The following is a 15,933-nucleotide window of genomic DNA, read 5'->3' as shown; positions in this document are numbered from 1 at the left end:
TTAAATTTATGTTTTACACAGTATCATAACTTTTGGGGAATTAGGGTTGTAATTACACACACCTATCACAGTTTTATAAAGCACAAGTTAACAGACTCAACTTGCTTTATTTGTCCAAAACCCGAAGAAATGTAGTTTATAGCAACATAATGTAGAAATTTTCATTCTGTACAATTTGGAGCCCGAGCACAGTTTCTGAGCTGTCGTAAATACAAAACTGAGGTCTGGAACAATTTGTCAGACGTGATGTAGATGCAAACTACAAACAAAACTCATAACTATTAGACGTCATAACTATTTTATGTGTTGAAAACTTGTATGTTGAAGTAAACATGTATGTAACGCTGTGATCCTACCCTCTCACTGAAGTTACATAGTGCAGAAACAAGTAATGGAGACACAATTCACCCTATTACACTGTACTATCAACATGATGTGGAAGCTGTTATTTTTGAGGTACATAGTTACATAATGTTGCTTTAATATCATATAAAACTAGGGAAGTCAGCAAATGTTAACACAAGAGAAGCTGAAACCGGTGCATTTTGGCATTTTTTGCTCAAACATTACTTCAATGATTAATCAATTGTCAAAATAATTGCAGATTCCTTTATGACTGATTAACAGACTGCTTCAGCTCTAACATATGTTATCATGAGGTAAACTTATAGACAGAGTGCCGGCCCACGAGACTCTGAATTTTGTTATTTGTTGGTGTTTGTTTTTATTTCTTCATTTAAGTGTGCTGCTATGAAAAACTATGAGGTATGTTCAAAAATGATGACACCTGTTTTTAAATTGAAAATGCTGAATAAAGTTAAAAACAACAACAAAATAAGAAACCTATAGACTGACATCAGGTTAAAAAGGCCGACTTGTATTCTATGTCTATTTCCACAAGGTGGTGTCAGACAACAAGCTCGTCTGCACGTTCCACCCTGATAAACTAACTTTCCTGACATCAAACCCTCTGAACTACACAAGTCCAGGAGATTAATCATAACTAAAGATGTTTGGATTTCTATCTTGATGACAATTTACATTAAAGGCACATTGCATAGTGCAGTATATTTGTTGCACTGCAATCAAATGCTTCAGATATGAGACAAATCAAAACAATTTCAACAACTTTCCCTATTACATATCATGTTAAAAGGCCTTGTTGTATCCTTGTTTTTGATAATTGGATTGGTTTGTTGCATTCTACAAAGCAATTGTTCACACATGAGCCAATAAAGGGCAGCGGCACCAAAAACAACACCAAACTTAGGTTTGTTTAATTGTTTAATCATGTTATTGATGAACAAAATACCCATAAGTGCCATATAGAGTTAGTTCTACTCATTTAAACCAGAGTGATTCTTAGATATAGTTAAATGTCTTTCAGGTGAGGAGAGTGTTAACAGGAGCTGAGCAGGACGGCGTGGAGAGTCAGAGGCTGCACCAGTGGGCAAATAATGGTTCCCTAGAAATATAAACCAGGTCTGAAAGGTGAGGTTGTGAAAACTGAAAGGTCAAAAAGCTAACCCAGAAATGCCAGACACACGAGCCAGATGTTCTCGGTGGCTTTTCCCAGAGTCGTGCTAAGCACAGGGACTGCTTAACTTTAGCTTCAAACACTTCTTGTGATGATTTTAAGAATTCAAATTACACGATGGAAACTGCAGTTTCTTCAAATAGAAAATTAATCAATCCAAATGCTACAACAGTTAACAACTTGATTATTAACTTTAACTTTCTGATCTCCTGTGTAATGTTACATCAGCTGATCTGAGCATGTGCAGTAGCATCTTGTTCCCCCTCTCTGGTGGCATGGCAGTTCCTCCTAAGACTCCCCCTTCAGCGTTGAAACCAGGTCTCCGCTCTCCATCAGCTCCTTGATTATGTCCAAACCTCCGATCAGCTCTCCCTTCACGTAGAGCTGGGGGTAGGTTGGCCAGTTAGAATACGTCTTGAGCCCCTGACGCACCTCTTCATCCTGCAGGATATCAAAGGTGTCATAATCCACCGCGGTGTTGTTCAAAATCTCCAGTGTCTGCCTGCTGAAGCCACATTTTGCGCCCCCCTTGTTGCCCTTCATGAACACCATGACTGGGCTCTGGTTGATGATGGTTTTCAGACGGTGCTCAAGGGTCACTGCCTTCGGGCAGGTGTTCTCCAGCTCCCCAGTCTCAGCCAGCTCCTTCACGATGTCCAGTCCTCCCACCAGCTCCCCATTCGCATACAGCTGAGGGTAGGTGGGCCAGTTAGAGTAGGCCTTCAGCCCCTGTCGGACCTCCTCGTCAGACAGGATGTCGAAGCTGCTGAACTGTATATTGTGCTCCTTCAGCAGGCTCACTAGCTGCCTGCTGAAGCCACAGCGGGGCTCCTGTGCGGACCCCTTCATGAAGAGCATGCAGGGGGCCGCGTTGATCAGCCTCTTCAGCCGCTGGTTCAGGTCTGTGGCGCCGCTTTCAGCACTTCCAGCCGGACTCCCGGTGACAGCCAAGCGCTGTACCTTCTTGGTCAGCTCCGGAGCATTGGCACCGTCCAGGCGGTCCACCATCTCTCCTCCCTTGAAGAAGAGCAAGGTTGGGACAGAGGTGATTTCATACTTCTCCGACACCTCCGGCACCTCTTCCGCCTCTAGCTTGACAAACGTGCTGCTCGTGTGGTCCTTGGCCAGCTCGGCCATCACGTCGTTCATTTGGCCGCACTGAGGAGCCCATGTCGCCGTGAAATGAACCACGGTCAGGCATTTTCCGGCTTTAGCGAGGAAATCTTCAAATTGTTGTTGCGTCTTCGCCTCCACGAGATTCGCCATTTTTCTTTCCCCCTGCGCAGCGTTTCCGGTGTCGCCCTGACGTCACATCCGTGCTGCCTGGTAGTTTCTGGCAAGTACCAGAGCAGGAGCTCGTACTAGGAAGTCATTTGCATGTTATTTGATGATAAGAAACAGCTGCATACGCTGGATAAGTTGAAAGGATAGTGTGACTTTTAAGGTAACCGTCAAACAACAAAGTATGGTGTTTATTAAAATACCGTATTGTCTCTGAAATGATACGCGTATTGTAACGTTTAGTATATTTAGCATTAGCTTAGCCTCCTTACTGGTTAGCTGGTGAAAGTTAGCTTCGGTGCAAGCGTCTGCCTGGTTTCCAGGTTAAGTTAAGCTAAATCCTGCTAGCTAGCCGGTGCTAATTAATGTTTGCTAGCTGACGATAACCGTAGTTACTCTCGGCGTTAGCTACACGTCGCTGCTCACATTGTTGAATAAATGTTGGAAAATTTAAATACGCGTGCCGTTAACTGGCCCAACAGGATGCAGCTAACTGAGCTAACGTTAAGCCTCTTAGCTCTTAGTTAACTACGTTAACATCATGATGCTAACGGTACTTTAAACGACATTAGCCCACGTTACTTTATTTGCTCAGCCTCTGCTACTCTCATTTGTTTTACCATTATGGCTTTTGGCACACATTTCCTTGCTCTCTCGGCAACTGTTGTTGCTACTGGCATTAGGGAAACAACAGTTTTGTTATTTAATGTGTATTTGATGAAGAATGTCGGTTGTGATACTGACGATTGTACAACTCTTTGTTTTCTGAATGTGTCATTGTGTTATTTGTTTCTGTTAATCGAGTTGTTTGAGCTTTATAATGTCAGAAAGCAGTGAAACTAACTCACAAGTTCCCATGTCACAAGATCTTGTTTTCAAACGTCTTGTTTTGTCTGACAAGAAATAACCGAAAGACGTACTGTCATATTAAAAATAAAGACAGGGTAGAAAACTCACACTGGAACTCATAATTGTTAGAAAACTTGAGTCACTTTAATGATTAATCGATCAGATATGCAATTTAGTACACCACCATTATCTTTGAGAAATATTGATGGACATTTTGTCATATTTTTGCATTTTATACACTCATTTAATGGGGGAAAATTACATCACACTGCTTAAGATTAGTTAGAGATAGTGGGATATTTAAGTGTTTATTCTGTAACATATCTGAGTTTTTATTTTGAGTTTTGTGAATATTTGTGCCCCCCCCCCCCCAAAAAAAACCCATTTCATTTGACTTTTGTTGCATATCCATGCACATGCATATATGCACCCATATCCCAATATCCCTCACTAATTTTAAGTAGTGTAATTGAGAATGAGAAATTGTTGTTAATGGTATCAATATATTGACATGCGTAGGGCAGCTGATATAAAAAATGTCAGTACACTAATGCCAAAGATATGTTTGAGTGTTTCCTTAAGTGTTTTTCCACCAGAAAGCACAGAAGACTTATTGTTTTTAGCTGTTAAATGTCCTCCTCTGTCTTCAACAAGTCTTTAAAAACAGATTTAAAAGATTGTTATCAAAAAGTATTGTTTATGTTTGGTGTTTATGTAAAGAAATGAATATAAGCTGGTATAATGGTATCAAAAATGTGAAATGTTGTTTTATGATACAGGAACACCATGGAGGAACAAACTGCAGAAATAGAGGTGACAGTCAAAACATTAGACTCCCAAAGCAGAACCTACACTGTTGGTGCTCAGGTAAATTCATCAGTTCACAATGCAAACTCTTGAGTGACTTCTTGTCTTTAGTCACCCTTTGTGCTAGTGACATGTGTCTGTCCCATCTTTTTTATAGCTGACAGTGAAAGAGTTCAAGGAGCATATTGCGCCCTCGGTGGGTATTCCTGTGGACAAACAGAGGCTGATCTACCAGGGCAGAGTCTTACAGGATGAGAGGACTTTGGCAGACTATAGTAAGTAATCACTGGCTCCACAGAGGCAATGCTGCTCAATATAATCTTGTATCAAAGGCAGTTACAGATTTGATTTAGCAATTTTTCCTTTGAGGTATAATGCTATTGATTCTTAACATTTTCCTACAAACAAGTAATTAACAAGTACATAAGTAGGATTTTTTCCTGAGGGTTGCATTATCTTATTGTAAGTGTTTTGTGTTGCTTTGGTGTTATCTTGTAGTTGTGGTAGACCCCATAATATGGGACAAGATAATGATTGTGTATTGTTAAGTTAGCTTGTTTCAAACAAATAGGCGCTTTGAGTTAACTTGCGTCTGTCAGTATTTAAACAGTATTGTTGGCAAACATAATTGAAGGCAATTTAAAATCATCCAGCTAAAATTTCTATTGTTTCTCAAAACAAAAGTGTGAAGTCAACAGACTATCGTATTTGTACGGATCTGACCGTAGTTCTCTGTTGTCCCAGATGTTGGTGGCAAGGTGATACACCTTGTGGAGCGGGCACCCCCTCCACCCTCCCAGCCTGGCTCAGGGTCAGGAGGCACTTCAGCTGACAGTGGGCCATCCTCTTCCTCCCAGGGAACACCACAAGTGCCTCCACATGATCGCAATGCTAACAGCTATGTAATGCTTGGAACCTTCAACCTCCCTGTTAACATCATGGACCCCCAGCAGATACAGGTAAGCCTGCTTTGTGACTTATTAAGGGAATCTCAGACCAAACTGTCGGCAGGTGAGCTGCGTTAAAGCATCGCTCCCTCTTCGAGGATAATCTTAGTAATATCCTGTAATGTATGATGCTCCAGTGTTCAAATTTTGTATCGTGTACATGTTTGAAATTACAGAGAAGAACATCTGGAAAGACTCTCCTCATGTGCAGGATGCAATCTGATTTCAAAATGTGTTGGCGAAAAATGCGACATCTAGAACGTTTATGTAGTGGTAGAATTTGGTCCCCTGGCTTTTTGTATATTTAATATGTCGCCCAGCCTTAATCATATATCACTAGATGGCCGTAAGAAGGTTTGTCTTGCTTGTTAAGTTATCTCCAGAGGTGCATTACTTTTCTTATTCTTCTTGTTTAGATGTCTGTTCAGCAGATGGTGTCCGGCATGGGAGAGAATGCAAGGAATGCCAGAGTCACAACCAGCACTGGGGTAAGATACTATGCCTATCAATGGCATACAATCACAAATATGTTACCCTGTGTTTTGTTGATTATCACCGTTGCCTTTTTCAGAGCAATGGGTCTGTGAATGTGCACATTGATATGGACCAACCGGTGCAGAGCGAGCCTAGGCTGAGGCTGGTGCTGGCTGAGAATCTGCTGAGGGACATCAATGATGTTATTCAAAGAATGGAGGTGAGAGTTCAACCTTCAAATTACTTTAGTAACAAATCCCCAGAGAAATCCCTACCTTATCAGTAACAAACTCCCTGCTGCCATGTGTCTTTTTTCAGGGCCGGCTGAGCGACTCATCCTCCCAAACAGAGGCGACTTCTGCTGCTGCTGCTGCTGCTGCTGCTGCTGCTCCCCCCCCTCCCTCATCTTCATCTACCACCTCCACTCCCTCTCCCTCTGCCCAGCCCATGGACACCTCCCCACCCCCAACAACTCCCCCACCTCCACCCACCTCATCAGCACAATCTGAGGGACCAACACCCCAACCTGGACCCAAGTAAGACATCCTCTCTCAAGGACTCAGATTGTTACTTATGCCAATACGTGAGAATTCATAATTGCAAGTCATATTTTTTTCTTCCAAGCCTTTTTAAGTCAGGTGAACTTGTAAAAGACATGAAGTTATTTAACATAGAATCAATGAAGACAACTTTGTAAACATAAAGCAGATCATAGAAACCACAGCAGGAGTCCCTTGATGTGTTTGATTGTAATCAGCTTTTCCCTCCTTGCCTCCCCCATAGTCATCCCAGCCCAGCTGAGTTGGCAGAAATGTTATCTGAACTGCGGCGGGTGGAGGAGAGACTGCAGCCCTTCATTCAGAGGGCTCACACCATCTTAGAGACCGCCACCACAGCAGAATACAACAATAATACAGTAGGATTAATTAATTTTGGAAAAATATGCTTTATAATAGAACGCCAGAGTATCTGTTAAAATGTTTTACATCCTCAGATATTAAATTTTTACAGCAAGAACTTTAATATAATAAGGTAATTATGAGGCCAATTTTTTGTATCAGTAAATTATTAAAAAATGCAGCAATCACAACCTGTTACCTAATTTATTTGATAAAATGTTTCTACCTAAACAATCAATTGATCTTAAGGTGTTTGGACCAAGAGGGTTTATGGAAATAAATTTGTATTGGAGTTTGTATGTGAGTCTGTAGTACATTAGTATGGTGTAAAAGTACAAATAATATTACATTACTACTACTAATGTTTTTAAGGGAAAGCTCAGACAGTCATCAGAGTTTTCGCTGGCTTAGCAACCGTATAACAAGTAATACTTTGACACATAACCCCCTAATAAAACAGCAGTTACTTTTTTAAGGTCCTGTATTTGGATTTAAATATGAGGCTAGCTGCTTCCCTCTATTTCTAGTCCTTGTACAAACCTAAGTTAGCCAGCTGCTGGGGGTAGATTTATATTAACCGTAGAGGCTTGATAGTGGTATCCATCTTCTCATGTAACTATCGACATGAAAGAAAATTTCCCAAGGTACTGATTTTGCTCAACAACCTGGGTATTTAACATAGATTATGTAGTTTTCATTCAAAACGTTGCTCAAGCTGGTTTCTCTTTTTGCCACAGGAGAGGGAGGACGACCAGCGCACTCTCGTCCTGACATGGGAGTGTCTCCGTCTCCTTGGTAATGCCCTTGTGGCCCTCAGTGACCTGCGATTGAACCTCATGAGCCCTGTGCCCCGCCACCTGCATGTGGTCCGGCCATTTTCCCATTATGCCTCCCCCGTCACTCTGCCTGGAGCTGTGCACCACCACATCCCTGTGCAAGTCAGTGAATGCACACAGATTTGAGTTAATAGTCATTAAATTGAATCTTTAATATAATCTGACTGACTGTGCTTAACCGACAGATGAACCTGGGTGCCACGATGACTGTTGCCGGTAACAGCGAAGGACAAGCCCCGCCCACTCAGTCGGCCAGCCAGTCTGAGCAGGCAGGTCAGGGACAGACCTCCCCCCCACAGACTTCCCCCTCCAATCAGCAGGCTGGACAGGGACAGGCTGGCCCCCGGGTCATCAGGATCAGCCACCAGGCAGTCCCGGTGGTTATGATGCAGATGAACGCGGACGGTGTGTTGTCCCCTACCCGCCACTGATTGAATGCCCCCCTACATCAAAACTGTTTGTGTGTTATATTGCTGGGCGGCGGTGCATTGGAGTTCAATGGTCGCACATAAAACACTGATATATCCTTTATGCACTGCTGCCGCAAGCATTTGCTGGGTGTTTTGAAGAATTTAACTTTTGTCTGATTTACAAACTCAAATTTCATGACTTTTCCTTCCTGTTTATTGAATGATGCCTATGTTACAGCAAATACACCTCTGTGGAGAGTAATATACTGTTTACTTTATGATTGTGCAAGGGAGTTCACAGTATTTGTGTGTTGTTTTTGTGTGTATGTGCAGGCCCAGGTGTAAACCCTGCTGCGGCTGGACAGCAAATGCCTGGACAACCAGGTAAACCCAGTCGGTAGTACATTCTAGTCACGTAAAACCCCTTAAGTCTAGTTTTTATTTTTCCAACTTGCAACAGTTGAGTTCAGTGAAACGCATTTTATTGGTTTGGATCATAAAAAAAGCCTTCTTTTTGTATCCTTGGAAATCCTTTCCATTTTCTGCTGATAACAGAAGTATATCATGGTTTTCTAATTCACTGGTTTCTGTTTGCTCCCTCAGGTGCCCTCCCCCCTGACTTTATGAGGAATCTCATGCAACAGATCAGTCAATATGCTGCTGCCGTAGCTACTAGCGCTGCCACAGCCACTGCTACTGGCCAGCCAGTCCCACCCCAGCCCACTCCTCCCGGCTACAGCTCCACAGCCAACTCCTCAACTACCACCACAGGTCCAAACACACCCACCACCACCCCTACTGCTCCCCCACCACCTCCCCATGCTGGCCCCCAGCCCCAGGCCAGGGTTGTGTTCACCCGACCCCCCTTTGCACCTAACATGCCCCCGCCAGCCTTCGGCACCCGGGGAACCACCATTAATGTGAGGGCTGCTATGCCAGGCCAGCAGCCAGGACAGGTGAGAATAATGTTTTCTGATTGGTTCCTGTTTTTGAGACTGTTTTCATTTTTCAACATTTGATACTTATTAAAGAATCTTGTTCTACAGGCTTTCAATCCTGCTGCTCTCAACCAGATGATTAGTGGATTGGTTGGACAGCTTTTGCTGCCAGGACAAATGGGTAAGCTTTTCCAGATGTTGAATTAAAATTTTATAACAATATTAACAGATTTTTCCGTTAAAGTTCAATTTAAAAATATTCGTCAAGAATCACTGCTTATCTGTGGTATTTCTACCTTATTTTCTTTACAGCTGGTCAGACAGTCACATCCTCCTCCTCCACATCCTCCTCCACCTCTTCCTCCTTTTCCTCCTCTTCTCAAAACTCCTCATCCACCTCCTCCTTTTCTTTCTCAACCTCGGGACCCACACCTCCACCTACCACAAACACTACCAGCCAACCTGAGTCCAACACCGGTCAGCCCCAGTCCCAGGAGATGCCACCAGACCTTGGCCAGCTCCTGGGTTCTCTCCTGGGTGTAGCAGGTGGGGCTGGTGGGGGACCTGTAGGGGCCCCTTCAATCACTGTCACCACATCTGGTGTCCCAGCCTTCATCCAGGGAGTGAGTGAATTCATGCAGCAGGTCAGTGTTTGAATGTTTGACTCGAGTGCACCTTATAGTGGACTTGATAATTGTACATGGGTATGAATATAACTCGCTCCTGATTTGCATTTGCTATGTTAACAAATCCACACTCCTCGATTCTGTTTCATTCTAGGCCTCCCAGCCCATCTTCACTCCACCCCCTCCTCCCTCTGGTACCACTCCTGCTAATGCTGCAGGGCCCAACCCCACACCCAACCCCCCTGGCGCTGCTGAACCCCTCAACCCGGAGCTATTCACAGGCATCGTCCGTGGAGTCCTGAGCACCATGATGGGCTCTCTGGGCCAGGCCCAGAATGACACAGAGAGCATTGCCCAGTTCATGCAGAGGCTGTCCCAGGCCACCAACATCTTCATCAGTCCTGAGGATCCTACTGGTAAAGAGCAATGGCTTTCCATGAGGAAGAATATCAGGAAAGGATTTATCTAAATTCTGTTGATGATATAACTTTGTATTTGTTTTTCTTTTTTTATCGTTGTTCCCAGGTTTCTTTGGAGAGCTGCTGATGTTGGTGTGTCAGACCTTCACCATGTCAGATCTGGTGATGCTGCTTCATGGCCAGCACCAGCCCCTGGGCCGCATCCAGCCTCAACTGTCCCAGTTCTTCACCCAGAACTACCTCAATGGCAGAGAGCCCACTGATGAGAACATTGCTGTCAGTACCACTCGCCAGTTGAAGGAGAAATGTTTTTCCTTCAAGTGCTTTTTTTCATAAATATATATTTCAGATGGATTACCCATCAACCGATAACTGTTGGATGTTTGTCTTCTTCTCCATCTAACCGCCATCATTCTCTGTCTTATGTTTCCACCCACCAGGCTGCGGCTGACAGTCTTGTCAACGAACTGGAGGAGTATATCACTGAGAGCTTTGTAAGTTCTTAATTTCTACTCGTTCTCTCCGCTTTAATACAAAACAATGTATGGTTGGATGTAGGGCTGCCCCCGAAATGTTGATGACTCAAGTCACCCTGTTTCACATTTTGTGAGTCTTGTCTGAAAATGGACTATCTGGTTTGAAGTGCTGACTGTGAAAATCCTGATTCAGGGACAGCCCGAATTAAATGATACCATGTGTGCATTATGGATAATCTGAACCCTCTATCATAGAAATATCTAGAATTTATATGGAAACAAGCAAGTGCACATTATTCAGAAATTATTATACAATTATTACATTATTACAGAAAATCAAGATAGATCAGCTGTAGCTGATGAAGGTTCAAAGTGAGTTTGGTTTAAGATGATTTACCAGTAACGGTTGAAACGCTACCCTTGTAGGTTGTAAATGTATTGATTGCATTTCTCTGTTCGACCCCCACAGGCAGAGTCTTCAGTCACAGTGTTGGAGGGCGTTGACATCACTCAGACCAACATGTCGTTCTTCAGACAGCAGCTGCAGCACATTGCCACACACATTCTGCGTTGCACTGGTACATTTTGGGACAAGCAGTATAAGTCAATCAGGGCTGTACTGAACAGTTTGAAGCTTCGTTCAATAGTTGACATACTTGGTTAAACACAAAATGACCTGATAATGAGGCTCAACAATCAACTATCTTTCTCCAGAATTGCTCACCTTTACCGGTGTGGTCTAGCTTCAATTGAACATAAATACTACAAAAACAAAAATGTATTATGGCTCAACTACTATTATAATAATTAACTTAAGTAAATACAATAAACATTTCTGCATTTTGTTGGTGCTCTGTGTTCAGTGACATTTTAAGCTTCATTTGAAACCTCAACAGAAGCTCTGAATGTATAGAAATAACGTCCGGTACAGCCCTAAAATCAATCGGTCTTGTGATTGGATTTATGTGTTGATGTTTCTGGTTCCAGGCTGCAGCACTTAAAGTAATAACATTATTTTTCATGAATACTGCTTTGAGATGAAGCAATGACTTAAGAATCTTAATTTCACTATTCGGTAGGATTTGTATCTCTTTGCTAAGTATGTAATATCTATCTTTCTCTGATCCAGATGACTCATTTGGCCCCCGGCTGCTACAGATGTGTAACCAGGCACTGTTTGAGTGTCTTGCCCTCAACTTGCACTGCTTGAGAGGAGACCAGAGAGCCCTCACTGCAGTCATCAACCACCGAATAGTCAGTACACAATCCTTTTAGTAATGTTTTGTTGGTGTGTGAATCTTACTTTTCCTGTAACCCTATTTTCACATGCTCCAAATTTTGAATTCATGTTCATGCCTGAAATTATAAAGTGTTGCGGACAAGGTTGTACAGAAAAGAATCCGTCATTTTGAAACAAAGGAATGCATGAATAAGTTGTTAAAACTACTCTCAAACTGACACACATGTCACGGATAACTAAAATGGCAGTCGAGACGACATTACAGCATAGTTTTTAAACTGACTCTTATTCAGTGACTCAAAATGAATAAGCTTTAAGTACAGAATAGCAACTTTTCCAGCAAAAAGATCAAAATTGTGGAATGGTCAAATAAGTAGACAAAACAAAAGCTGCTAAAAGTTTGAACAATCCAGAGAGAAATGTTGCCAAAAAGACAAAGATGAGAAGAAACAGCTGTAGAATTAAAGCTTTATTTTCTCTTGCTCCAGCGGAGGATGTCCAGTGACATCAGCCCCAGCCTGGTCAACTGGATGACCAGCATGATGACGATGAGGCTGCAAGTCATTCTCGAGCACATCCCCATCACACAGGAGCAGATCCAGAACTACATAGTTCACACACAGGTAACAGACCAACTGCATGTCCTTTTTTAAACCTTTATTTTATAATTAGCTTAGAATTTATGGTTTCCTCCCAGAATATGCATGGACACATGTTAACAGTTGGTGAAAACATGATGTAGCTGCTCAAGCCTGAGGCTCATTGTTACACTCAGGAATTTAAAATCTGTTTCTTTTCCCCAAATTTTGTTCCTGTTATTGTAGATTTCAGTCAAATTTTCTGAATTTTATATTTGAAAACCTTACTAATTTTCTGCACAACATGATGCATATGTAACATGTTACATGAAGAGAAAGGAGTCCCTCTTATCTGATGGCAGTTACATATCCTGTTACTTTGGGCGGCACGTCTGAAATGGCTAATAAATATTAAATGACATTCTTTCACAGAGAGATCAGTCTTCTGCAACTGGCACACAAGAACCTGAACGAGCACAAAGTGCAACGGTAAGCATGCCGTGTCTTCTAAGTTCTTTTCAGGTGAACTCAGTTATACATTTTAAGTACTGCTTTACCTTTTAGTTATCTCATTTCGCTGTTCTCCACTTCCAAAGATTGGGGACACCCTCTCACCGGCTGCAGCCACCACAGCAGAGGAGGCCATGTCCGTGTCACACGACACGAGGGCGTCAGCACGGGAACCAAGGGTGTTGCCTGGGGACCTGGGATCCTCGGGAGGAGCCGCACCATTAGGTGGCGACATGGCAGCAGCGGGAGCCGAGGGAGGGAGTGAGGAGTCTGCTCGAGAGTCGGAGGCCTGGGCGGCTGCTGTTCCCCCTGTAAGAGCCCCCACAGTTTTACTGTTGTAACATTTATCTTCTCCTGTTTCCAGGGAAGGGTTTTCATGACCACATGTGGCTTTTGTAGCTCTGCCCTGCTTCACAGTTACAGTTTCTAGAGAAACAGTTTCTTTTGTAGAAAGTATTTCCACTGAAAACTGTTTTCCAGATAAATTGTTTCTGGAAAGACACATCAATGTGGATTTCAATTTTAATACTGTGATGAGATGAGATCTGCCTGATTTTAATGAGCTTCTAACTAGTATTGTAAAGATAAAGTTTTTTAAAACTCAAATTCTTTTTTTACAAGAGTCTGTAAATGGATACCGACATGTAACCATTGAAACCATTTTCGGTTTCTGCAATCGTCCCTACAGAATATCACAACCTCCCACACAACACGATTCCAGTGTAAGAGATGGGGAACAAAATCTACAGTCATCTTCTGTGTAAAAATATATTTTAAACTCCAGACAAATAAAATCAAATGCTTTTTTAATGCAAAGTTAGTGTTTTTAGTGCCAAAATTCCCTCGTACTTTTTTCCCCTGCAGCAGCGAAACCATAACACAAAGAGTTTTTGAATGCTTTTGAGAATTGTTTTACTTTAAATGTAAAACCTGTCCTTTAAAAGATGTTTATTTGCTGTACGTGTTGTAGGAATGGGTGCCCATCATCCGCTGTGACATGATGACCCAGAGGAAGATGAAGGCTCAGCCTCCCATGTCTGACGCCTATTTGCATGGCATGCCAGCTAAACGCAGGAAGGTAATAATATCAGCTATAACTTTTCTTATTACGCATGCATGTCACTCGACTTCACCTTCTTCAAAGTGTCTGTGTGTCTTCGTGTCTTCAGACAGGACTGGGTGGAGGAAGCCTCCTTTCCCTCTCTGATGCAGTGAGTCAAGCAGCAAGGACAGCAGGAGTGAAGCCGATCACTTCAGCCGAGCAGTTACAAGACGATCTGGAGACCCACGAGCTGAAGGAAGCTTATGCAGAACAGGTAACTCAGTTTTATATTAGAACAAACCAGGAACTCACTACACATCATTTGGGCTAATAGTTCCTGAATGTGTCAGAAATTAGGCCATTAAATGTTGCTGCTTGATCTGACTTGCTGATGATACACGATATTCCACCTGTGACACTGATGGCAGAATAACGGCAATTATAGCACATTCCTCACCAAGGGAAAGACATGACAGTAATGTTACATAACCTGAAACTTAAATACTAGCCTTACCAAAGGAAAAAAAAAAAATTCTCCTGCCAAAAGTTTGCTTCAGTCAGTTTCACTCATGCACAAAAAGTTTTTTCTCCTGGGAAAAGCCCCCTCAGGGCTTCTGTAAAATGTACAAGCACAGCAGTATGTATACTGACATTGTTTTGTCCATATCTATACAACTCGTCAACAGTCATTGCTAAAGTTCTTTTTTTTTTTAAATGTTAAACTGTAATCTGTGCTGTTTAAAGACTTTTACAGCGTTCAGTCCTCCTGTTATTAGAAACATGTCTGAACTAACTAACCACCTGACTTGGACCCATTGTTTGTTAAAGGCAACTACAAAAAAATGAGCTGAGCCACACAAGATACTTTTGAGATCCTCTGCTCTGAGGCTGTTTTTTTAAAATTGTTCACATCACTGAAAATGTCAACTTCGAATTTGGTTTCCTCTTTTGGGTTGCCAGTGACTGGGAACAAACCTGTGATCTCATGGCTGCCTCTCTAACTAACAGTTCACCTTGTGACATGCTGCCTGTACGTCCTGTCATGATATTAATCATATGTTTTTCCTCTCAGGTTAAAACAGACATCAAGAAACGAGTGAGGGAAGACCAGGATTTCAACTCTCAGCAGTTCCCCAACTCACACAGAGCCTTCTCATCAGACTCATAATCAAGTTCACCTGATAAGAAACCTGCAAGTCTCTCGCCCTCTCCATCTTCATCTTTATTATTTCTTGGATTTTCATTTGACTTCCACTCAGCGCAGCTTCACCCCCCCAAACTGTCTGTTTGCCTTTAAGCAGTTAGCAGCTCTCTTGACTAATTGCCTAATGCTAATGTGACTACTCCCCCAGTGCCTATTTATTTCTTTGTGTTTGCTTTGGTCCAACTTCAGCTGAGAGAGAGTGCTCCTTGTTTAAAATGTATTATATCAGATCTAAGTTTGACTCTGTCAGGTCACTTTAATTCTGTTTGGATACATGTGTATGTCTGTGTTTTGTTTGCCCTCTTATCCTCGTGTTGCTTTGTTAATATGGCGCCTGAATTCTCATTATTTAGTGGACTTTTGCCTTCCTCTCAATACTCTGGAGCGCAAGAGTATGCTTTCATGTGATGAACATGCTGTTTGGTACATGAATGTACAGTAAGCTTAATAAAAATCTTGATACAATACAAGATTACTTTTTCTGAGTCTGAGTAATTAGGACATAAACGTATCACAGATGTCAGTATTGATGTAAAAATACCAAACATGATGGTAATTTCTAAAGAGTTGTTATGACATAGTATGTCCACCAGAGGGCACTGGCAAGTTCATCTTTCTACCAAATTTAAGGGATTCTCATTCAGTTGTTAAAGAAACTAAGATTTGAAATTATTGATCAGGCTCCAGTTGAGAGTTCATGGAAACAGAATCTGCTTTTATTTTCTTGCACTTCGAGAATCACACAATGTCAGAAAAATATGAAAAAACAGGATTATATCTTGAGCTGCACAGCGTTTGAAATTTCAAGTATGTCTCATCGTTGTTCTGTCCTCTGATTGATCTATGAAATGATGATATTG

General features: G+C 42.2%; 2 protein-coding genes across 2 annotated transcripts; one reads left to right on the top strand and one right to left on the bottom strand.

Annotated features, from left to right (window-relative positions):
- Positions 1 to 1,266: 1,266 nt before the first annotated feature.
- glrx3 (glutaredoxin 3) lies at positions 1,267 to 2,917 on the bottom strand. Its single transcript, XM_084356657.1, has one exon. It carries the CDS (start codon positions 2,801 to 2,803, stop codon positions 1,826 to 1,828), a length of 978 nt encoding a protein of 325 aa, XP_084212783.1. The 5' UTR covers positions 2,804 to 2,917; the 3' UTR covers positions 1,267 to 1,825.
- On the top strand, positions 2,882 to 15,594 carry LOC311259473 (large proline-rich protein BAG6-like). Its single transcript, XM_084356656.1, has 25 exons — positions 2,882 to 2,981; positions 4,447 to 4,534; positions 4,632 to 4,749; positions 5,219 to 5,433; positions 5,838 to 5,909; positions 5,993 to 6,115; positions 6,214 to 6,431; positions 6,679 to 6,811; positions 7,532 to 7,732; positions 7,816 to 8,035; positions 8,374 to 8,424; positions 8,644 to 8,996; positions 9,087 to 9,159; positions 9,291 to 9,622; positions 9,759 to 10,020; positions 10,130 to 10,299; positions 10,464 to 10,517; positions 10,969 to 11,077; positions 11,629 to 11,753; positions 12,228 to 12,362; positions 12,750 to 12,806; positions 12,914 to 13,138; positions 13,798 to 13,905; positions 13,997 to 14,143; positions 14,942 to 15,594. Exons 2-25 carry the CDS (start codon positions 4,454 to 4,456, stop codon positions 15,035 to 15,037), a joined length of 3,678 nt encoding a protein of 1,225 aa, XP_084212782.1. The 5' UTR covers positions 2,882 to 2,981; positions 4,447 to 4,453; the 3' UTR covers positions 15,038 to 15,594.
- The last annotated feature ends 339 nt before the right edge of the window (positions 15,595 to 15,933 follow it).

The sequence above is a fragment of the Pagrus pagrus genome (genome assembly GCF_965226575.1).
Source record: "Pagrus pagrus genome assembly, chromosome: 7".
Lineage (NCBI taxonomy): Eukaryota > Metazoa > Chordata > Actinopteri > Spariformes > Sparidae > Pagrus > Pagrus pagrus.
The sequence above is the reverse complement of the archived record's forward strand: the minus strand, read 5'-3'. Positions and strand labels throughout refer to the sequence as shown.